This window comes from Myzus persicae, unplaced genomic scaffold (genome assembly GCF_001856785.1).
Source record: "Myzus persicae strain clone G006 unplaced genomic scaffold, MPER_G0061.0, whole genome shotgun sequence".
NCBI classification, from domain to species: Eukaryota; Metazoa; Arthropoda; class Insecta; order Hemiptera; family Aphididae; genus Myzus; species Myzus persicae.
The window spans coordinates 58,503-82,433 of NW_019102465.1; the positions used below are offsets into that span (position 1 = coordinate 58,503).

General features: G+C 28.6%; 2 protein-coding genes across 5 annotated transcripts in view; one reads left to right on the forward strand and one right to left on the reverse strand.

The window, feature by feature from the left end:
* Positions 1-478: 478 nt before the first annotated feature.
* Positions 479-9,139, forward strand: LOC111032213 (homocysteine S-methyltransferase-like). 3 transcript variants are annotated; one of them, XM_022312466.1, is made up of 6 exons: positions 479-789; positions 4,717-4,884; positions 4,960-5,106; positions 8,159-8,421; positions 8,611-8,819; positions 8,899-9,139. In XM_022312466.1, the coding sequence occupies exons 2-6, from the start codon at positions 4,740-4,742 to the stop codon at positions 9,044-9,046; spliced, it is 912 nt and encodes a 303-aa protein (XP_022168158.1). In that variant the 5' UTR covers positions 479-789; positions 4,717-4,739; the 3' UTR covers positions 9,047-9,139. The 3 variants fall into 3 exon arrangements, with proteins under 3 accessions (XP_022168158.1, XP_022168157.1, XP_022168156.1); XM_022312465.1 differs by having other exon boundaries at positions 649-806; XM_022312464.1 differs by having other exon boundaries at positions 650-870.
* Positions 9,140-11,464: 2,325 nt separating this feature from the next.
* Positions 11,465-23,931, reverse strand: part of LOC111032205 (protein unc-80 homolog) — a 43,694-nt gene continuing 31,227 nt past the window's right edge. For both annotated transcript variants that reach the window (XM_022312453.1, XM_022312452.1), the window contains 17 exons: positions 23,227-23,337; positions 22,901-23,130; positions 22,646-22,841; positions 22,069-22,287; positions 21,179-21,315; positions 20,905-21,109; positions 20,695-20,847; positions 20,430-20,633; positions 20,138-20,254; positions 19,904-20,047; positions 19,202-19,328; positions 17,431-17,643; positions 17,154-17,338; positions 16,932-17,094; positions 16,550-16,756; positions 15,858-15,979; positions 11,465-14,810 (listed from right to left, as the gene is read on the reverse strand). In XM_022312453.1, coding sequence (XP_022168145.1) covers positions 14,358-14,810; positions 15,858-15,979; positions 16,550-16,756; positions 16,932-17,094; positions 17,154-17,338; positions 17,431-17,643; positions 19,202-19,328; positions 19,904-20,047; positions 20,138-20,254; positions 20,430-20,633; positions 20,695-20,847; positions 20,905-21,109; positions 21,179-21,315; positions 22,069-22,287; positions 22,646-22,841; positions 22,901-23,130; positions 23,227-23,337 — 3,186 coding nt within the window. In that variant the 3' untranslated portion in view covers positions 11,465-14,357. The remainder of the gene's footprint in view (positions 14,811-15,857; positions 15,980-16,549; positions 16,757-16,931; positions 17,095-17,153; positions 17,339-17,430; positions 17,644-19,201; positions 19,329-19,903; positions 20,048-20,137; positions 20,255-20,429; positions 20,634-20,694; positions 20,848-20,904; positions 21,110-21,178; positions 21,316-22,068; positions 22,288-22,645; positions 22,842-22,900; positions 23,131-23,226; positions 23,338-23,931) is intronic.

Here is a 23,931-nt window from a genome sequence, read left to right on the forward strand (position 1 = left end):
AATAGATATTTTTCCCCCGTTAATTTAAGAATTCTCATCTCACGATTCTTTACATAACTCTCAATTTGTTGTAATTCAAAAAAAAATAACGGTAAATACTTAAAATGTTCACAACATTTTTATTTTATCATTTTTTATACATATTATATCATACAGTTTTCAAAATATTTAGACTAGTTTACGTCGACATTTGAAATTGTCAGACGGGAGACAATACGTATACTTATACTACACAGTACACATACTTTGGAAACCTCTGGATTAGAGGAAATAAATGCGATAGTATAAAAAATAATATACTCAATAAAATATGTATGTACACGAGACGTAGTGACGAACCTACACAGACATCTAGATGTGCTGTTAAAAAAACGAGATTGTTATATAATTGACGAGCGATGACGTGTAAGCTCACACTTATATATAATGATAATATTATATTCAGCAGTCGAAACTTTTAAGTATTGTTACAATCGTGTGAGTTATCTCGTCGTTGTAGTTATCGATTCAATTCGTATTTCGTACCTACGGCATATAACTGTAGAATTCGTAATATTTAACGATTAAATTCCACTCAGCTTTTAAACGTTCTGATAACAATTATCCAATAGCTCGTGGACATTGCGTCATGCACTCATCGATGTTCGATACACGCGAAGACTTCACAGATTGTTCAAAATACATACATCCATCATAATATAATCGTTCTCGTTACAGGCAAACCGGTGTGAGTACTACATCGCCAGTGCCCATTCGTCGTCGGTCGCGAACGTAGTGAATAGCCAGCTGGTACACCTATATTTAAAGTATTTATATTATATAGATATTCTATAGATATAATATATATTATTATCATCACAACCTCGAAAGGCAAGTAATTTTCATATAAAAATTATCTAATTGGTTCAGATTTACTTGCAATGTCAATTCAGACACTTGAAAAAATATTAATAAACGATTTTATTCTAATTCTAGAGATTTAATTTCAAAAGCGTCAAAAAATATAAATATTAATAATAGAATTAAATTAAATTAAACTTGAAAAAACCGGGAAACTCATAATCATAGGCGTAGTGTGATCAGATATATATATTTGGAGGGGGGGGGGGGAGCTGAAGTCCCTCTATAAACGTTCTATTTATCGGTTCGTGGAGGATCTATCTACCACAACACCCTTTCAATGATTTATGTTTTCGACATTTATTTAAAAAAAAAAACATGTGTATGCAACTTAATTATATTTTAAATTGCTATAAAAAACCTCGTAACGAAAAAATTTACATAGACATTTAAAGAAATAAATTAAAAAAACATGAAAATTGAAAATGTCTATAGATATATAGCTCAAAAGGCGACAAAGTATTTTGAACATTTTACCATGTTCATGTAGAAAATTTCAAGTATTCATATACAGTTGTTCGTATATTGTATTGTAAAAACTATGTGATTTTTCTGTAAACATTTTGTTTGTTTAGGTAGACAAACTGAAAGAGGAATCTTGAATTAAACTTTTAAATCTCAAAAAGAATATTTTTCACAAATATTCAAATCAAAGTAATAATATGCAAATTTTCATGACATTTATGATTTTCTTTAAAGTATAAAAATATGTATTACAAAATATTTTGATATTTTTTAAATTGTATAATATGAACAACTCACACGAGCGACCTTGATTCAATTTTTTGAATTATCGACTAACTGAAAAAATTAATATATAAACGAGAAAAAAATACATAAAACCGAAAATTCCGTCATAAATACGTCTAAAATAGCTTTTAATCTACAACAAACATACAACACCGATTTTGTTGAAAACTGTTAGGTATTAACCAAAAAAACCAATTATGAACAATTTTTTGCTTACTCCGAATTTTGTCAAAATAGTTTGAATACTTGACCATGGATGGAAAATTCTATTAAAAATATTTGTTGAAAATTCTAGTGTCTTCAGTTATTCGCTTTTAATTTACAATAAAATATCAAAAATCGACAGCTGAGAATTCGTTTATTTACCAGTGAAAATGCTATACCTATCGTAAAATGTTTAAATTTAAACTCTACCCAAAATAAATGTTACTTTTCGGTAAACTTTTTAAATAATATTTTTTTATAAATTATTGTCTTATTGTCTGTTACTATTGTTAGTATTTTATATTTGTATGACTAATACATTGGTTTAAATTAAACTATATATAACTTAACATACATAATTTACAATATTTAACTTTATATTATATATTATTAGGTAGTTAAAATATTATAAATTTAAAAAAAAGACATTTAACTAAATATCACTCTGCTTTCAGTAGGTGTAGACTCCAGAGGTTTTGCTGCTTTGTGTTAAATACTTATTATACTTATTCTTTTTTATCAGCAATTGACGTTCAACATTTGACAAAATTAGTCAAAATCAAAATCACGAAAATTTGAAAATTATTTAATGTTCAATTCCTAATGTATGAATTATCAATACAAGGTTCAAGGTTACACGGCTTGAAAATGTAATAAAATATCCCACATTATTGTTATTATAACAGTCTAAAAACATCAAAATTACATCATTTAATTTTTTTTTCATAATCGTTCAAAGACAATATTCGTCAAAATCACGAACATTCTCAAATTATTTTTTGTTAAAAATGTATATGATATTAATGTTTATAGTTAAGGTATGACAATTTAATATAAAAGTAAAGTATAGCTCCTTCAAAGTATCGACACTTACTGAAACCTAAACATCTCTGCATATATAAACAAACTTTTTAGACAGTCGAAATTGGATATTATCAAAAAATAATAATAACTAGTTATTTTGTTGTAATTTGAAAAATACATATCTTAGATACTTGAAGTTTATCAGTTATCAACATAGGTAGTAGATTTCTTACTTTTTCACTTTACATTATGAGCAATTTTCGTAACATAAAGATCAACTTTAAACTATTGATATACTATGTACCTACTTAAAACTTCGTTTATTGACACGTATAGTCAATATTGACTTATATGTTAATGTCAGGTATCTACATAGAATAGTATTAGGTTTATGAAAACAGACGTTATTAATAATTATCAAACAATTGCTACTTAACTGTTCTTTTAGAATTTATTATGTAGTTTTAGTCAAAAATATCTTATTAATACCCTTTACTATATTCTCGTGAATATTCTCTTGCAGATTATTACCAGGTAGGTAATTTTCTTTTTAGTTTCATAGTGATGTGATTATGTTTGAAGGTTAGCACTATTGGTACAGTACAATTGGTAATTAATCATACATTTTTATTTTGTATATCATTTTATAATTTTATTAAAAATTGTATTATTAATTGAACAAGATATTTTATTATTTTATTTTTGGTTTACTATGAAAATATGTTGAATTAAGTATTATTCTAGTGATTTTTAATATAGTAGTACCGATAGGTATCCGGCATTATACTGTATACTTTATTAAACATATAAATATTTAAATAATGTTTATGATGTGGAGTTGTAGACTGTGATAAGGTTTTATTCTCTTTTCTACGGGCTCGATCAATGCATTATTGAAGAAAAAGAAAATTACTTAACATTCTCTCGAAGGATAATATTACAGTAATTTTACATCGCTATTGAGCTTTCACCCACTTGCACGAAAAAAAAATGAATTCGTTTTGGGTATAGCCCTTTTGCTCCAAAATAAAAAATGTATGTTTTTTTCTAACAGTCCACTTGTTCCAAATTACATGGTATAATTATAATAAAGTAATATATTTTTTTATTATATACAATTTTATTTAAATCATAGTTATTTATACGAATGTTTTTAAAATAATAATCAATAATAGCTGTATGATACATATTTTTTTGAAATAATAATGAGAATAAATTCAAATTGTTTTTAAAAACTATTAGGTAATAAATTATTACGAACTATTATAATTTGTAACAAATAAGTAATAACAGTTAATAGTACTTACATATTTTTACTATAAGTTACAGACATAACGTCTTTAAAATATAAGAATTTACCAAGTTGTTAATTCAAAATGTTTACGTACGCAAATTGGCTATACTGAAAACGAATTGATTTTTTTGGCGCAAATAGACGATGCCCGCTACGCATATATGACTCAATTTGGACGAAGATAAATTGAGTTCTATTACTGAATAAATCTAATAGGTGGTGTGGGTATAAAACGAAAAAAACATGCTAAATGAATCATTCACTTTATTTTCCTATTTTAATTTTACGTATTAAAAAAAATGATTTTAAATTTTGCTACTTTCGATAAATTTGTTAATATTATACAGTTAGTCGCTTATACCCGTGTCTCGTGTTGCTTATTAAAATTAATCAATCTGTAATCTGAAATGCAATAGTGATAGTTGTAAGTAGTAAATATAAGGCATTAATTAAAACTACTACAACTCAAATAGCTTTTAAAAACTAGGCAACTTATTTCGAAATGTTATCGAAAATGTCTATACATTTTCCACTGATTTTTTTCAAACTTGGAAAAGCCCTTTAGCGAAATTCAAATTGCATAACCGCGGTGAGGATTATAACAGATATTTTTATTAATGTTGCAAACGTCCGGCCGGACGATTTTGAGTCTTATGTAAGCAACTTTCACTGTATATGAACATAATATTCAACTGGTATACATATTTTATGTAATGATACAACATTGAAGCATATCTCTTCTGATAATAATATTTTTCACTCAGTTTTCAGTATACTCAATACAAAAATGTATCTCTTGGATGGAAGTTTTGTCAGTGGAATTTTGCCGTATGTGGAGTACGACACGGTCATGAAACATCCACTTTGGGGTTCAAATTTGCTTTTTAACAACGAAGAAGCTGTTGTTAAAGGCCACAGAGATTATATCAGAGGTATAAGTTATTGTAAAAAATGCACACGATCATAAGCTGTAGTTTTTCAAACTATAATCTAATTTTGTGTTACAGCCGGAGCGGAATTTCTGACCACAAACACATATCAGGCGAGTATCGAAGGCTTTCAAAAACACTTGGACTTAAACTATGAACAGAGCTTCCAATTGATTAAAAAATCTGTCACGATTTGTCGGCGAGCAATAATGGAAGAAAGTTCTGGTGAATATATCAACATTTTCGTACGATTGATGATGTGGTGAATAAAATCATAACATTATTGCCATAAATATTGATGTATCCGGACCATTTTGCACCGGTTTCCATTTTAGGCTAATTTCTAGGGGCCCGCTAAAAATTTCAGATGGACTTGTTTGTAAGGTAGTTAGATAATAATACTTATAATTGGGATTATATATTAAGGTTTACCATTGCTAAAATATTTTTCTATTTGGCATTTCAATAAAACAATTTTATTTTGTTTCTAGAGTTTGTATTCATATTATAATATAAATATTAAACATGCTACGTTTTCAGTTGCTTTAAGATGATAATTGTAATTTATTGTTGTGGCAGGCTGGATTGTGAAGATTAATGATACAAATATCCTATTGTTTCTTAGAATAAATTTCGTTATTGCAAGTATCGATGTGGCAAAGCAAAGTTGGATGGTGATTATTAGGGCCCGGATTTTTATGCAAAAATTTTTGTTAAATATGCACATATATATGCACTCAAAAATTCAAAAATATGCAAATAATATGCAAAAAAATTTATTGTTTAAAAATTCAAAATTTAAAAAAAAAATTTAAAAATATGGTATTAAGTGAAAAAAAAATACAATTTAAATATTATTTTTTAAAATATGTATAAAGAATAACAATTTGTATTAATTATTGAATGAGTACCAACATGATGTAACAAAATGTGCTTTTAAATTATCAAATTGAAAACTTCTGCGATTGTCGCGTAGCATTACCTTGTATTTCGAAAAACTTCTTTCCACATCTGCTGACACAATTGGTGCGTATTTGAAACAAGAAATATCTTCTGGTGACAACTCTGCTAGGTCTTCATCGTCGTTTCTTATTTCTCCACTTATAATTTCAGAAATTTTTTTTATTTGTGATAATCCGGGATTTTTTGATAATACTTCCGATAGCTTAACTTTAGCAAATTCAATACCTCGTCCTCCTTCACTCAATTTATTTTCTACATTTTGAACCAATTCTAGACTTTTTCCAAGATTGACACCAGATTTTTCTAGACACGTAATAGTGTCTGTTATACATTGGAAATTTGATAGAATTATCGAAAGTTCATTTTTGATCGAGTTATCATTAAATAATTGTTGTGCATTTTGAATAGACTTTGCATCATTTGGGTTAAATGTGTTGATAACTTCTTTGACTTTGTCAAAATTTTTACCATAATAAAACGCGGCATCAAGCCACGTTCCCCATCGGGTAATAATAGGTTGTGGGGGTAAACTTAAGTTTGGACATTTTTCTTTAAAAGTACCTACACGACTAGGTGCTTTTAAAAAAACTTTTTTTGTGTTAGATATCAACAAATCAACATTTGAGAATTTATCCCTAATAGCTTCTGATAATCTATGAAGCCCATGGGCCATGCAAGTAATATGGATTAGTTTAGGATAAAATACTTTAAGCGCATGTCCAGATTTTACCATATAAGGAGCGGCGTCTGTGACATACAATAACACTTTGTCATGCAATACTTTTTCAGGCCATAATATACTCATTGAATCATTGAATAATTTCGAAACTGTTTGAAAATTTGTCTTTTCTAAATGTTCAACAGTTAAAACAATCGGTTTTGTTGAATTTTCAGAAGACAGAGAACCAATTATTACACTTGCGACATATCGTCCTTGAACATCAATAGTTTCGTCTATTGATACCCAAATAGAACTATTTCCTATTTCCTTCCTAATCTTACGTAAAACGTCTTCGTAACATAATGGAACATAGTTTTTTCGTACAGTCGATTCATCGGGTAATTTTAGTTTAATATACTTTTCAAAAAAGTTGTTAAATTCTGCGTTTTTTAATTTCCATAAAGGGATATCATTTGCTACCATAAACGTTGTTAAATCATTGTTAAACTCATTTAAATGTTGGTTATTTGTTCTAGCTTGAGTAAATGATTTTTGAATAAATTGTTGACTGACCTGTTCTTTATTAGACTTCAACTTATAGTTTCCGATGTGTTTTGAAGTTTCTAAATGTTGTGTAACCTGTGATTTTCTATTACATGACACGTTGATACCACAACAAATACAAAATAATACACCTCCGTCTGTTTTAAAGATGCCTGGATATTCGGTTACATAATAGTGTGCTTTATTTGCCTTTGGCATTTTTTTAAATGTTGATAATTGATATTAAGAAAAAAAACCGTGGACACACTACACCGATGAACAACAGCCAGTAACTAATATTACTATAATATTATGTTAGCTTAATCGCATGTCCCAGAAATCAGATTATGATATATATATATATATATATTTATCTATAAGATAACGTCTATAATACGTCTATACGTCTGTCACGGAATTCCCTTTAATAAAATATTTTGTTTTATTCGGTCGAATTATATTTGTCAGGAACGTCGACGATCGGGAAAAATCGGCATGTATATCAAACTTCGAGAAAAATTTAAAATATTTTATCGTATTCCGCGACTGGTAGCAGCCAACGCGCCACGCCAAGCCACAAGTATTTATTAAATATGCACATTTTATGTAATTACCCCGAAATATGCAATTATTATGCATTTTGATGCAAATATGCAAAAATATGCAAAATTAAAAATTAACAGTAGAATCTACGTTTTACGAAACGTCAAGATATTTAATCAGAATTATTATACGTCAAATGTAGAAGAATATGCATTTGCATAAAAATCCGGGCCCTAGTGATTATACTCACTACTGTTATAGTTATTACTGGTGTTTTTGAATATTCAATATTTTAGTTTTTACTTATTCTTTATTGTTTGGTACCATATCAACAGCAACTGTAGTTGTCAGAGTTTCAAAACTGAAGACTATAAGTTACATTAACACCGATATCATGATTTTTAACCACTTTTTCGGTCAAATTTAATAACATTAGGCGAATTCCTATGACTAAGTTTTTTTTATCATATCGTGTTATGATGATCGATTAACTATGACATTCGCCTCTGGTCCCGAAAATTTTGGGACGGCTCTGTAAAATTTTACTTTAGTTTAGTTAATTTGCAGGGCGAACAGTTCGAATAATGGGATCTGTTGGTCCTTACGGCGCTTCACTGTGTGATGGTTCCGAGTACAACGGTAATTATATTGGCAAGATTGATTCAAAAGATCTGTACGATTGGCATAAGCCTCGGATCCAAGCACTGGTGGAGGCTGATGTCGATGTATTACTTTTTGAAACGATTCCTTCGATCGAAGAGGCTGACATTTTGCTAAACATACTGGCTGAGTACCCAAATCAAAAAGCATGCTTGTCGTTCTCGTGTAAGGTAATTTTTTTTTTAATTACACCCCCTCACCAAGATAGGTAACTATTATTCAAAATCAGAATCATAATGTACCAATAGTGTTGACTTGGTTCAGATACGGGTGTTACATTAAAAGGTTTTTTTCATTCTTGTTATTTTAAAAATATTTATGCATATTTTTACACCGATATTTGTATTATTTGTTTGTAGGACAGCAAACACATAAGTCACGGGGAGACATTTGCAAGCGCAGTTGAAAAGTTCTGGTCTAATGATTTCCGAAAACAATTGATCGCCATCGGCATGAACTGCCTGGACCCAAAACTCATAACACCACTTTTGATGTCCGTAAAAACTAAGAATGTCGATTTCATTACTTATCCAAATGGAGGTGGAGTATGGGATGCTGTTAAAAAAAGGTATGTGTAATTACTAGCTATTTTAATCTTCATTTGTTTTATTTATTCATTTGACATATTATGATAAATATTTATATAGCTGGGATAATACTCAAATGTACCAAGTTTCCATCGACGATCTGAACTTGTGGAGTAAAAAAGGTTTGAAAATAATTGGAGGTTGTTGTAACACCGATGTAACTGAGATATCACGTATTAGAAATTTAATTGACAACTTATCTTCTTAACAAACACCTACATATTTTGTGTTATTATTTATTTTTGAAATCATATTAATTGTAAACTGTTCTATTAAATATCAAATATATTATGCTACAATATTTGTTCAAGAATATTTATGAAAATAAAACATGCATCTATTGGAATTAACGAAACAAAAGTATATTTATATTATTTGATATATAAAATTGGATAATTGTATATCAATCATGGAGTCCTTGAATAAATTATGAAACTAGAAACAATTTTTCAGTTACTTACACGTCAATATATTATTATGAATTGAAATAGTTTGAATTCAATGATATAAAAACATCGTACCTAGACAAAAAACGAATCTGAACGAAAATGGTGTGTCGACTAGCTGTAATATTATGGAGTATATTTTATGATATTTTTGTTATTAAAGCAATTTATTTAATTATTAGACATAAGTAATGTAGTAGCTGAGCTGGAAGGTTAAATTATTTTTTGCAAAAAAAGTGCATTTGAAAATGTCATTGTGTGTATTCAAATATATAACGTATTAATTTATTTTAAAAGTTTCAAGTAACTAGGTATCAAAAAAATTAATTTTAATTTTTAAATTTTTTTTTGTATAAATTCTACAACAAAATAATTAAAATCATAAAAATCAATTAAATATCTAATTTCGTTCAAACTTTAGCTTAATAAATATCTAAAAAAAAAAACATTTTGAAAAATTGTTCTTATTTAGAATATAATAAAATAAATATTTGGGGAACATTTCAGATTTATGAAAACCGTTCGATAATTTGTTAATATTCAATGTTGAAAAAATGTGAACTTCAATGCTCATAACAAATTTATTTTACTTTCCCCTTTTTTTTCAAGGGTAAGAAAACCTATAGAGAATCTTGTATTGAATTTTCAAAACTTAGGTATAAACTATAAATAAAGAAAATTTTGTATGGATTTCTAAGTCAAAACAATTATAAAATTGTCGCAATTTTGACAAGTTATAACAAAATTCTTAATTCAGTTGCTCTTGAAAAATATTGTTTAAGTTCAATTTTTTTTTAAATTTCTATTAACAAAAACTTATGAACTTGGTTTTAGTACTCAATTTTCAAATTTGTTGACCTAGCAAAACATTTTTATCGACAATATAAAAAAAAAACTAATAAGAGTTGAAATATTTTTATGCCTATAAATAGTTCTATTACAGCCAAAATATTTTGAAATTGTATGAAGTATAGAAAAAAACTAAAGTAAGCATTTGGTAAAAATTTAAATTATTTAGATACATGATTAATTTTTTTTTTAGAATCATACACTAAAAACCAAACAATGACCTTTGAGAGATAAAATAACTAATAGTAATAATAATAATAGTGTGATTTTAATGTCATTTGAATGGTTTTAAAAACATAAAATGCGAAAATGGAGCTAACTGTCTGAAATACAAACGGGTCTAAGGTCTAACAATAAGGGCTTTTATTACTACTACCTGTATGGTTTTTGATAAATCCAGTCTGATGCAAAATTATTATTCTCTGGTCAGAGAAATAAGCAGTGATGTGATATTTTAAAAATGTAATATATTTTATTTAATTTCTAAGTTGAAATTTCTGAAATATAAAAATTAAATTTTATTTTGAATACAGCTTACTTTTTTTACTAAGGTGTGTGCATTTTGAAGTATATTTCATAACATTAAAAATATACTGTACAATTTGTATTAATTTAATTATTTTATATTTTAACATAATTAAGAAGTACAGAGGTAGTGATAGTGTTTAATATTTGCGTGGTAGTTTTTTTTTTTTTTTTTATTAGCTATCGGCATAAAACCATTATAGCTCAACAATTACAGTTAGTATAATGCGTGGTAGTTATATAGCAGTATTGCTTTTTTAGCACAACAAAATTAATGTAAAAAAAAACAAATAATACAATTTTTCTCTTAGAAATGTTCTATTTACATCAATAATGAGTAATGACTATAATAACAGTCGTATGAACTGAATAACGACTGTTTGTTTTAAACCATAGAATGAATTCTAGTCGGACAAAATATAAATAATGAAATACTTACACAATAACTGTAGGTAGATACTGATAGATAAACATATGTTTCACCATTTTTGTAGTAAGTACATTTATTTTGTAAACATTTTACATTACGATTTATCTCTAGATATATAACATAATAATAATAATAAATATTTATTTGATCCCGATAAAAATTCAAATATACTAGAATATATTCTAATAGATTATTTGATAATTAGTTAGTATATTACAGAATATAATCCAACTAAATATTTAAATACAACAAAAAAGTGTTAGTTCTGATTAACTTAATACATTATTATTCATCACTAAAAAATAATTTAATATAATAGGTAGGTAATATCTAATATTACAAGTGCGTTAAATACTTTATAACATAATATATTATGGTTCCCAAATAAAACAATTTCAATTCTTTTACTAGAACTCATTGTTTTTACGATTGTATCTCTACATGACTTATGGACATGTATATGTACAAAACGAAGTTCCAAAATATGGAGCTATAAATATTATAAGGGTTGCTTAATTTGTTTTGACTTACAGCGGTTTTAATCCCTTTGTATTTTTTTTTTTTATAAATATTAAATATATAGTATTACAATATTTATAGTCTATGCACATATTAATATGTATTATGCATAGTAGTTAATAATATAATTATTATACATGTAACATTCCAAACAACGTTTTTGGTTGTTTGGCACTAAAAAAACATATTACACTTTGAACAAAAAAATCAACGCTGTTTATAATATTAATTCATAAAAGTAACAGGTACCTATACAATATTACAATATATAAATTGGAGAATATTAGTTTCGCTTATCTAACTTAATATTATAATATCTACTAAAATCGAAACATATTGCCAATTAGTTCCCTTAAAAATGATGTAGTTATAGACCCCTAATAGCTATATAAAAACCTGTATTCAAATTATGCTAATGATAACCCAAAGCTCATTACTTTATTCTTATCACAGAACTGAGTATAATAAGAAACAACTAAATTAATTAATAATAATTAAGTATAATATTGGTCATAATAAAGGCCTGGACGGCAACCTATTTTAAAATTGACTATTCTTCGCTACGTATTAAGATATAATAAATTATTACTATTATTAGCTAGGCACTAGACATTTTTTAAATTCATGTATATCAAATCTATCTTATCTGTATAGTGCTGTTTATAATTGTTACGAGTAACTGTGTTACCAAGTTATGAATTAAAAGACAATTTTTATTAGTATTGTCATTTGAAATTTTTTATTATCTCTTATAGGCACGTCGTGGAAAACTAAAGGTATGCCTATAATTTTTTTCATCAAACCATTAAAATAATAATTAATATCGCACAAAAAATGATTTTTATGTCCCTCGTGCATGCGCACGGAGCAGATTTGCAGTCATTAACATTTAAGATAATTCATAAGATAGAAACCCATACGTTTTAGATCACATGATATTAGAGAGCGTTCAACCAAGTTTCCGGCGGTCGACGACTTTAAACATCTGAAGTGATTTATTAGTATTAACCGACTCGTCGGTGGTTTGAAAAGCTGCGCAGTGACCAGCCGGTATCATAGTTGAACACGAACGGTATAAAAAAATAATTACGACACTCTGTGCGCAATATAAATAAATATATATATATATATATAAATTTTCTTCTATAGGGACTCAATATAGTTATGGCCGGAATTTAACTCTATATTAATAAATACATGACGACTATATTAAATTAGGAATCACAGGTTTAGTTTAAAAATAATAAACACAATTGTAACGACTCTATACCAATATACTCGCAAACTGTTTTCGTTCAGATCGGAGCAGTATAGTGACGTAACATACAACAATATTATAATTATTTAATCCTAGAATCGTGTTCAATAAGGCCAGGGCTCGAAACCGTCTTCATACCTAACAATATATTGGTTACCGATTACAACGGATTTTACAACGGATTTTAATATCAGTTTCAAGCCCTGTAAAAACACATTCGTACAACTATCATAATCGTACAATCACGTTATAATATCTATCTATAAATAACAAAGATCTACGCTATAATACGTATACTACCTATATCACCAACCTTTGCAAACTTCGGTAGTTATATCTACCCACCTACTCTCTACCTTCGTCCAGTGTAATAAAATATGCAATGGCGTCATTCTTGTACTTAGGTTAGTGAGTGGTTGTGGGTATTTTCTCCCGTACATATTTAAAAACACACAGACCGGTTAGATTGTTAGTGAGATGGGTCCAACTTACCATCGGAATTTACTTTATACGTTTATTTTTCATATTTATGGTATCAGTTTTTTTTTTGTATAGATTAATCGAATAATAATACAGACGGGCAGTAAAAAGTAAACTATTTTTGATATTCTAATATATTAAACATAATTGTCATATAAATCACCCATTTTAGTATAATTTTTACTTTGAAGCATAGTAATAGATGATGACCAATCACTGTTTAAAATGATCAACATTTATATGGTATATTAAATTATAAATTTTTTTAATTTTACTCAGCAGAAGGAGTTTCCCACTTATTAAAAGAAATATAAAAAAAGATAAAAAGTCCTTTTTTCCTTTACGAAAATATGTAATAACGCCACTGATATTGTACCATGATATAAACTCAATGGTAATACATGCCAGTATAAAATATATATTATCATTGTTACCGTTATACCTAGGTCCTCAGTGATAGCTATGCGATAGCTAAAGAGTACCCTGTGATACACATCGCACTTTCCAATTTTGCAGGTGGTGGTCGGTGCGTTGATTAGGATATAATATGTAAAATTATGAACAAATATAAAGTTAGATTTGATTTTTGTTAGGTACAACATTTGCAATTTGTGTACTGTATACGATTTCAACAATTTTCGATACACCTTAATTTTTACTCTGGATTTGCATATTATTATCATAAACTCATACTAAATACAAGCATGGATATTAAAGGAAAGGTAAAAAAGATAATGAAGTCATCTTTTTTTTAACTACAGAATAATACGAGAATTTGAAATGAGCTTTCATGGCATAGTTGCATATAGTCATCACATTTCTTCAGATGACTACTGCATCGATTAAAGGCCTCACTCACATTATTTTTAGACAAATCCTTTATTATCCATGCTAATAAGTAATCAGTATAAGTCTGCGATTATGTTATATTTACATCTAGGAACCTACGAAATAATAATAAAACCGCCGTTGCAGTTGTACCAAAACCAAAGATGTGGTCGTCAGTGACAGCTCAAAGCAGCGTGTCCTCCTGCTCATAAGTGACGATCGTCTGCTGACTACCAACGTCGTCGTTGCCACTCATCTCCCGGTCACTGCAGCCGGCGGCGGTCGCGACTGAACCGGGGCTGTCAGCTGGCATTATAGTAGAACAGCTGGCAGTAAGACAGTTGTGGTGGTGGTGCAAGTGGACCGGTGACGACGACCGCTCGTCGGAGCTACCCATCGGCATCATCAACAGGCTGCAGTTCTCACGGTACCCCGAAGTGCTGGACGTCCGCGACGGCGCGCTGTGGCTATCCTCCTCCCATATCATCTCAGGTTTGGACATCGAAGCCCGACCTTCGTCCAGCGGCATCGTTCTTGTGCTCAGACACTCGCATATACAATTGCTGGGCATCATCTGCACCTTGTCCATGTCATCGTAAGTTTGCTGCTGCTGCGACTTGACGCCCTGCGGGATCACCTGTGGATTTGTTCAGAAATTGAGACAAATACAAATATGGGTACATCAGCCCAGAAATAATCTTCCGGATCCATTTTATAATGATATCATGGTCAATATTATTCTATAATATTAGATAATCATAATATGGCAGTGGCGTATTTGGTGGGGTTGGCGATGAGCGAGTCCCCTTGGGCCTAGATTTTTGTTGAATTTTTAAATGTGACGCATCAACGAGGAATCGTTTGTACTACCCATTAACAATCGTGTTAAAAAATAATTGAACCTATCTTCTCCTTGGAGGTGCTTAATATACAGGTATATACCACAGTCATATGGCTATACTATGTAGATTATAGGTAGATATTTGAATTTTAGTGATTTGTAATTTTATGGTAATTTGATAAAATCAATTTTTTGTAAAGGATATTTTCTTTCCATTTCTCTAACTGGTTTTACATGGGTACAAGTGAAGTGTATTGAATAACAATACTATTTTATAAATTATATGTAGGTATCAGTTACCAGTTTCGTTTTCACTTAGTTTGCAGAAACTAGTATTTGAAATATTTTGAATTGTTGGCAAAGTTATCGTACCTACTTATAGAGAAAATACACCATTGACTGAGGTGCACTCAACTTGCCTATCCACAACGCCGCATCGCGTGGTTATAAATTATAAATCATTGGAAATAATTGAACATCATACTTATGGGTTATAACTTATAAGTCATAATATTCTGAAAAAAATGTGTTACTAAACATATGTGGTGTACTTCATAGGCTATAAAATGAATTTTGATGTAATAATATCATTCTATGATTTTTGGCTATACTGGTGTTACTTAGTAAAATATTTATAAAGGTATTTTATGGGTGGAATGTTGTATCAGTAATTCGTAAATAATAAATGGATACAAAGTATTTATAATGAGTTATCTTCGTAAAGTAGACATTCACTTTATCATGTGATTTTAAATTTTACAAATGAAGATTGAAGATAAGTAAACACCAGAAGTACTGGTAAGAAGTATTAAACAAAATAAAAGAGTAAAATGTTTTGATTACCTCCATACGACGGCTTTGACGAAATCTGAAAATTTTTCGACTTTGCGCTCTTGAACGTTGTAAGCGTGGTTCGTTATGTTTTGTTGATGCATCGGTTTGGTCTCCATCTGCATTTTTCGGATCTATATTTTAGTTGATAATACAATTTATGAATGAGTAATTAGTATTTCGTTTTAATTATTTTAAGTACTTTAATATTATAGATGGGTATAAATAACAAGGATATAGCAAGTTATATACAATTTATCATAAATTATTCTATTTTATTTATTGAATAGGTAAGCATTGTCTATTTTAATTAGTTTATCTACAATTTTTTACACATGTGAATTTGTCTATGTGACGTGTATGAATGAATGAATATTAGTGTTGATTAATAATGATTCTATCAAGGAAAAAACGTGATTTACTAATTATAATAACAGTAATTATAACGAAAATTCGAAATATCGCTTCTAATGGATCAGTTTACTTAAATATCCGGGTATTTTATATGGTCAATAACGCAGAAATTCGAATTACAATTTTAGAATAATATCATCGGCTACGCAATATTTACTTATCAATAAAAATGTTATAATAACCATAATATGTGTTAGGTATTAAAAATATAATAACTTATGTTCAAAACATATTTATTTAAATCACACTCACAGTATATAATATTAAAATTTATATTCTGAGAAAATTACCTCTTTGCATATTTCCCAAATTCTTGATGGAACTTTCTTGGCTACTCAAGTTACTGCGTACACTTGATATTGATTCTCTGTGTGTATTTATGGTACATACACTGTAAGATGGGTTTGAGTTCGCTGGTAACAAATTTATAATAGATGGTCGGTGTTGAGTTTCACACGAATTTCGCAAGCCATTACTAGATCTTGTCCGTTGCTCATCTAGATATACAAATAGAATAAGTTAATTAGATGTTGAGCAAAATTATATTTCAACAATCGTTTTCGTGATAAAATAATCGTGTATAAGTTCTACTACTGACACTTTAGTGAAATTAACTTTTATGTAATCGTAAATCAAGCACTGTAAGATATACATTTAAAAATAAACCCGTACCCAATCGATCATCCAATTCTTGTTTGAGTTCAGTCATTTCATTCATTAGTTCAACAAGAAGAGAACTTCTACATAACGGAGTGATGGCAGTATACTCTGTAAGCTTTTCCTTAAGCAAATTATGTGATGTTGTTTCGTGTTCTGACACGTTCATTAATCCCAACTGAAAATAATGTTAATTAATCGGGGAGTTATATGAAAATACGCATAAATATGATTTACTCTTTGCATAATGAAAGGCTGAAGAAGAATGAAGAGTGGTGATCTGTTGACAATGATAAACTCAATAAAAGACCAAATAGATGCCCTAGCGTCTTGTACGTTCATGAGTTCCTTCACTGTATGAGCGATACGTTGATATTGCAAAGCTAACTCACATTCGAAGCACACGAGCATTATTTTCAGGGCTACAAAACACAAATAAAAATTAATCAATTTATAGTGTAACGGTTAGGTACTGACACAGTTCAATCAGTGGTATAGTTTTTACAATAATCACCTAAAAATAAAACTTTGAAAAATGATTTAGAAACTGTTGGGGCTGGTTTTGAATCCCTGTTGAATGTATACGAGTTTGTCCGTAAATCAGACGTTTGTTTCACATTTGTAAGTTGCACAAATGTAAGACATGTTGTTTTAACAGGTGGGCTCATTGAATTTAACACGACTGACAACATAAATTTGATATCACATGGTCTCATACAATGCATATCTTAAAAAAAAAAATTATAAATTATACCAACAAATATCTTAAATGAACGCATTTCAAATTTAAATGTAATAATTCATCATTTAAATTTAAATAAATAAATTTAGGTACAAACACTATAGGTACATATAAACTTATGTACAATTAAAACTATAACACATCAAATATTTCAATCTTGGTATTTAAAATTCTTATATTTATATTTTGTTCTTAATTATAGTCAACAGTATTTTTGTTTCTGTTTCCAACATTTTAACGACATTATAATATTTATTCCCAGTAACGATTCCAATGAATATTTGATAGTTTTTAGTAACTTTATAAATTCAAAAAAATATTCAACACTTAAAAACAAATTTCAATCACAAAATCAATACTTTTCTTCAGTGATATAATGCAAACTATCGTCCGAAGAAAATATAATCGTTCATCAGATCCAGGTCCACTAGATACCATACTTTAAAAACTGTTAATTTTTTTATGCACGAAGCCCTGCCACCAGTAAAAGTAAGGTCACATAAATGTCCTGGTATTTTAAAGTATACTCGACTTTTATGATTCAGAAATAATGATATTTTTGACGTCAGACTTTTCTCTGTTTATCCTGCCTTCTCTTCCTCAAAAATGTTTTTCATATATTACACTAGCTGTCCCACCCGGCGTTGCCAGGGCAAAAGTCACCTCAGGTGAAAACCGAGATTTTTTTTATATTTGTATATTTATACTAAGAAGTAAGAATGTACGACTGTTATCAGCTTGAATATATATATATATATATTATATATCTATCATGGTACGGCATTGGCCCTTATCTGACCGCCTAAACTTCCCCTTTCATGTCACCACCGACAACGTCGGGTTGAGGGCAACGCCGAGCGGGTACGATGTTACAATATCTACCATCCCCTATTTCAATCCCTTACAGCCCTTTTTTAGTATTAAAAAGTAGCCATGTCCTTTCTTCTTGTCTAAACTATCTATGTACCAAATTGCATTTAAATCGGTTCAATAGTTTCGGAGCCTATTCAATACAAACAATCAAATCGTTCTTCTTTATAATATTATATGTAGATGTAGATAGAATATATACATATATTCACAATAATATGAAAAAGGGAGAATATGAACATCAATTTGAGTAACGTAATGAAGAAGACTCAAGATATTGATAACATACCATTATAATTTATAAGATAAGAGAAATTTCGATTGTAACTGATCAACTAAAATTTTTATGGTTTGTACAGAGTGATTTTTTTTATCATAATTAATTTGTCATTGTATTGTGTAAATCCATAACTTTAAGTAACAAATATGTATATGAAAAACAATGTAATAACAATATTGGAACCTCCACATTTTTTCACGCATTAAAAAAAATAACTAGATTTAAAAATAAATAATCTGACGAGGGCCATTAAATAAGAAAAAAAATGATATAAAAATATATTTCTCGAATGTATTCAAATACTAATTTGAAATAATTTTATCAATTATGTATTTATAAAAGAAGATTAGTTATATATGATTTGCATTATAGATAATTTAAGAATCCATTTACCTTTTTTTCCTATACCAACTCTGAAACAAAGTGGTAAAAATAAATTCATTAAAAAGCTTTCGGTTTTAACTTGAGATGACATTATGTTAATCATTCCTCCGACTGATTGTTCCAGCGTATAATTATCCTAGTAACAGAAAAAAAGTACAATATTTTTTTCCTACTTTGACATAGATAATGTTTTAATATTGATATAATATTGTATTATTTATATTTATAACTTAATGAATGAGTAAATAAAACCTATAGTGTATATAATATATATAATACTTGTGATTTTTAAACTGCTTTTGCGCATTTTTATTTTTACAATTGTTTGGGCTATTTTATTTTTTTATGACTGAAATGGTTAAATTTTGTAACAAAAGTTTAAAAAAATTTAATAAAAGTTATAGACTTTCACATTCCGTGATGGTAGGTACTTCAATAAAATCATGGTATATGTGTTTTCAATAATTTAGACAAACTCGATTGCCATCTTAGTGATTTATTCTAACACTTTAGCAACAATTTACATTTTATTTCAAATCCATGAATATTTGCAGAAATTTAATTTAATATTTTGAGTTTAAAATCATATAGGTATAATATTATGCAGCCATAGGAGAGGGGCCAAATGATACCAGAAGAAACTAAGTAGGTACATTTGCAGATTTTTACTATTGATATTTTACACTTTTCTAAATATTACGACTGACTTACCCCTATCGCCAAAATATGTAATGCCAATAGACGTATAACAATGGCACAAAAATGTGGAGGAGGTGTTTCCACTGGTATAATAGATTGTTGGAAATTGTCAACTGCTGCGGTAGCCGCACTCCCTGAATCACCAACTATGATGCCCTACATATAACAAATAACAGTTGTATTCAATAAAATTTAATAAATCTTTCATTTTAATAATTAATCAAATAAATGAGTGATATTACTTACTTGACAAGTGGAAATAAGAGCTTTGAAATGTGGAATATGTACGATAAATGGATGTTCAGACAGTATTTCATAAACACCTTTTATTAATTCTCCTGCAGCATACCAATCAGTGTATCTCTAAATCATAATAAAAGTCATTAGGTAAGACAAGTCTAATATACATGACTTTAAGTTTCTAATACATTTTAGTTAAAATTCTATTTAATAACATGTTTTCCTCAAATTACCATTGTAGCATTTTAAACTATATTTTTAACTAAAAGGTATTTAAAACAATTTTATCTCCACTTACTCTGATAGACGGCTTTTTGTAAATTTTATTGAACGTTTTGTCAAGTCTCCTAAGAATTCCTAGGAGAGTTGGGCGTAGAGCTTCTGCTGCCCAATCAACTATTGGTAAAATATTTGTCATATACTTCAGTAGTCCTTTACACGACATCGTTTCTGGGTCATAAGGCGATACCTTTAATAAACTATGAGCAACTTCCCCTAATCTCTATAAAAGTATTTAATAATAAGTAAACAAGACAAATTACAATTAAAATAAAAAAACTAACAATTTGCATCCGTGTATCTAGAATTTCAAAAGGTTTCCCTTCTTGAGGGTACTTGCGACTTAATTCTGTTAGTCTAGCATGACATATAACCACAAAATCTGTTACAACTGATAACAAAACATCTCTAGTTCGACGAAATTCATTTCTTAAAGCCTAAAATAAAGGTAAATTTTAATAATAAAATAGGCATGGATAATTAATTTAACGTACGGCATATTTTTCTTCAACTTGTATCTCAAATTCCAAAAACTCTCTATCGAAGGGAGCTTTATGGACTTTCCGCTCACTAAACATTTTTGAATTCGATTCCAGGTCTTTGGTTTCACCACCAGTCGGAGAACATAGTCCTTTACTACAATTTCTCTGACTAGAATCTTTTGGTTCCTGACTAGTTTTTTGTGGCCCGTTATAATGTCTAGTTTTAAAATGTTTAATAGTTTTGATTAATAATAGTTATTATTCTATATTATCATATAATACATACTTCGATAATGCTTCACTATTATTAATTAATGTTTTTATAGAGATGATTAATTGATTGATTACATCTCTTTCAATATCTCGGTGCATTGGTTGCTGAATGTGTTTCAAATAACATGGTAAAATGGCTTCCAAAATAAGCTACGTAAGTAAAAAACAAACTTTAATTTACAAAGTTTAGAATAGTTAATATCATAATATATTAATAACACAGACGACAGACCGGTAGAATGTTGAAGGTAATACTTAAAATGACTATTTAAAAGTTGACAGTAATATCATTATAATGAAATATTGTAAAAATTATAATGTAATTTATATTATTAATGTTAAAAATTGTTTCTTTTGAACTTTTTTTATTGGGGCTATAACACTACTAATTACCGTCGCACCACTTAAAATGATTAGTTCCTGATTAATTTTATTCATTTTGTTTTAAGATAATTTCAAAGCACCATTTGTTTTTTTCTCTCTGGTCCACATATAAAATAATAAATTTACGTTTAACAGAACCAACTTCATGTTGTTATTTTTAAATTGTAATATTAGGGTGAATTTACTTACTATCAAACTTAAGTTAAGAACATGCTCTTTTCGTTCGATTTTTACGATACTTTAATTGTTATGTAATTTACAAGTATTTTTAAATTGTAATAATTTACATGCTCTTAACTTACATACTAATTAAAATATCACAAAATTGCCGATATAACGACACAGGTTATGTTCTTAACGTCAAGTTTGATACAAGGCGAATTCACTCTAACACTAAACATTTCAGTTGCATGTAAATTTGGTATTATGTGCGTGGGTTAGACAGAGAACCCTAATAGTGCGCTGATATCTTCTTGATAACTATTAATCATATGTAAGCATCATCTTAAGAATACTCACGAGCATTTGATATGAGCGTAAAGTTTCAGGTGAAAATGCTATAACCATTACGCATAAAGATATGCAATCTTGTATTGTGATAGTATCATCTTCGTCTTGATAACAAAAGTCAACAGCTTGCAACGGCTTTTCTTCTTTTATCAATTCACTAATATGAATGGGATCTGGAGATGCAGTTTCCAAGCTCAATATCAATTTGAAAAAGTAATTAGCTTCAACCTAAACAATTTAATTTTATGAGATAAACATAAAGAAAAAGTCGTTAAATATTGAATAGTTACTTAAAACTTATCCTATTACACTCTATAGGTAGGTACTATTTAATAAAATCGTTGCTATATATGATTTTTTAGATATAGCCATATATTGGGTAAACACCTCTACAATATGGTTCCGAGGAATCAAGTGTATACCCAAAACATGGATACATCCAAAAACCAAATGACTGGCCATACATCTTAGTAAATTCTAAAAATAAAATCTATACAATTTTCATACAAAATATTAAAAATTTTACTAAGCGTAATACAAAATAATTATGTCAGAATCTTAAATCTATGGACAATAAATCACATACACGACTTGAATCCTCTATATTTGTTGCATCGTCTAAGTCTAAAATACTAGACGCACTGCCAAACATTTGTAATATGAATGGCTTACGGTTCATCAAGTAAAACTGCTTAATGGTATATTCAATAGATCGAGTAACAATTTTATTCGTATGGTGGCTTGCGTAAAGTTGGAGTAGTGTGGGGATAATTAAAAGATACCTGCGAGTATAAAAAACAATGTAATACCAATACGCCACACTCAAATTTGTATTATCTACCCGTTGCTTGAAAAAATGTTTTTGAAGTTGCGAGCAGCATTTATATAAGTAGCCATAACATAACGTAATACGCAGGAATCTTCGCTATGTAATGTCACTGCTCCATTTAATACGTTCAAAAACAAATGAATGTCACCTGAATAAGCAAAGTTTCCAGCCATAGCTTCAAACATCCGAGCAAGTAATCGAACCCAGATAAATTTATGTAGTAAATCCAATCCTAATAACTCCTGTAAAAACGTAACAATAAACACAAATTTGATTAAAGACCAATCATTATATTACTGATTGTGCTATGTAGCATTAATATTTAATTATATATTTACCTTTCCCATGTTGCCACCTTGGTATAAATCGAGATCTGCGTCTAATGCTTTTCTAGGAAATGAAGGAAGTTTAATTAATTCCTCATGTAAAAATACCACTCTTTGAACGACCTTAAAAAACCAAAACTAATGTATTAATATTGATATATTCATCGAGATGAATGGTAATGTATAATATAATAAATATTAAAGTTTTGGTAGCTTAATCTTGAAACAACTTAACGTTAAGAATAAATTAAATAAACATAATAAAAATACCATAATAATAAGTAATTACAATTCATTTAATTTTTGTGAATTTATGATAGCTATTCTGTTTGATATGTAAAAATACGTGTAACTCATTAAAAAAAAAATTGTTTTAAGTAAAATAATTAACATAGGTACGTATATTATTGAAAAATGTTATCGGCCTTTTCAATTGGCGTTATGTACTTTTTACGATATTAAATGAAAATTATAGTATTTAGATTTTGAGAATGTGTATTATTATAGTATTATATCATATTAATTAATTAATTTTATGTTACTGTATTAATCTGCAGAATTTATTGGTTATTCAATGATATGATTTTTATTTTATGCATTTCTATGAACGCAGTTCAACTTTAAACAATGATCAAAAATTTTAAGCAACCCTTAATCGTTTGGATCACATTATGCTAAACCAATTTTAATAGATTATCAGTGTTGAGAACGTACAAG

Excerpts from the sequence above, each read along its gene's own strand:
- LOC111032213 (XM_022312466.1), top strand. The coding sequence starts at position 4,740 with ATGTATCTCTTGGATGGAAGTTTTGTCAGTGGAATTTTGCCGTATGTG. Across the intron at positions 5,107-8,158 it reads AATAATGGAAGAAAGTTCTG|GGCGAACAGTTCGAATAATG; the intron begins GTGAATATATCA and ends GTTAATTTGCAG. Across the intron at positions 8,422-8,610 it reads GCTTGTCGTTCTCGTGTAAG|GACAGCAAACACATAAGTCA; the intron begins GTAATTTTTTTT and ends ATTTGTTTGTAG.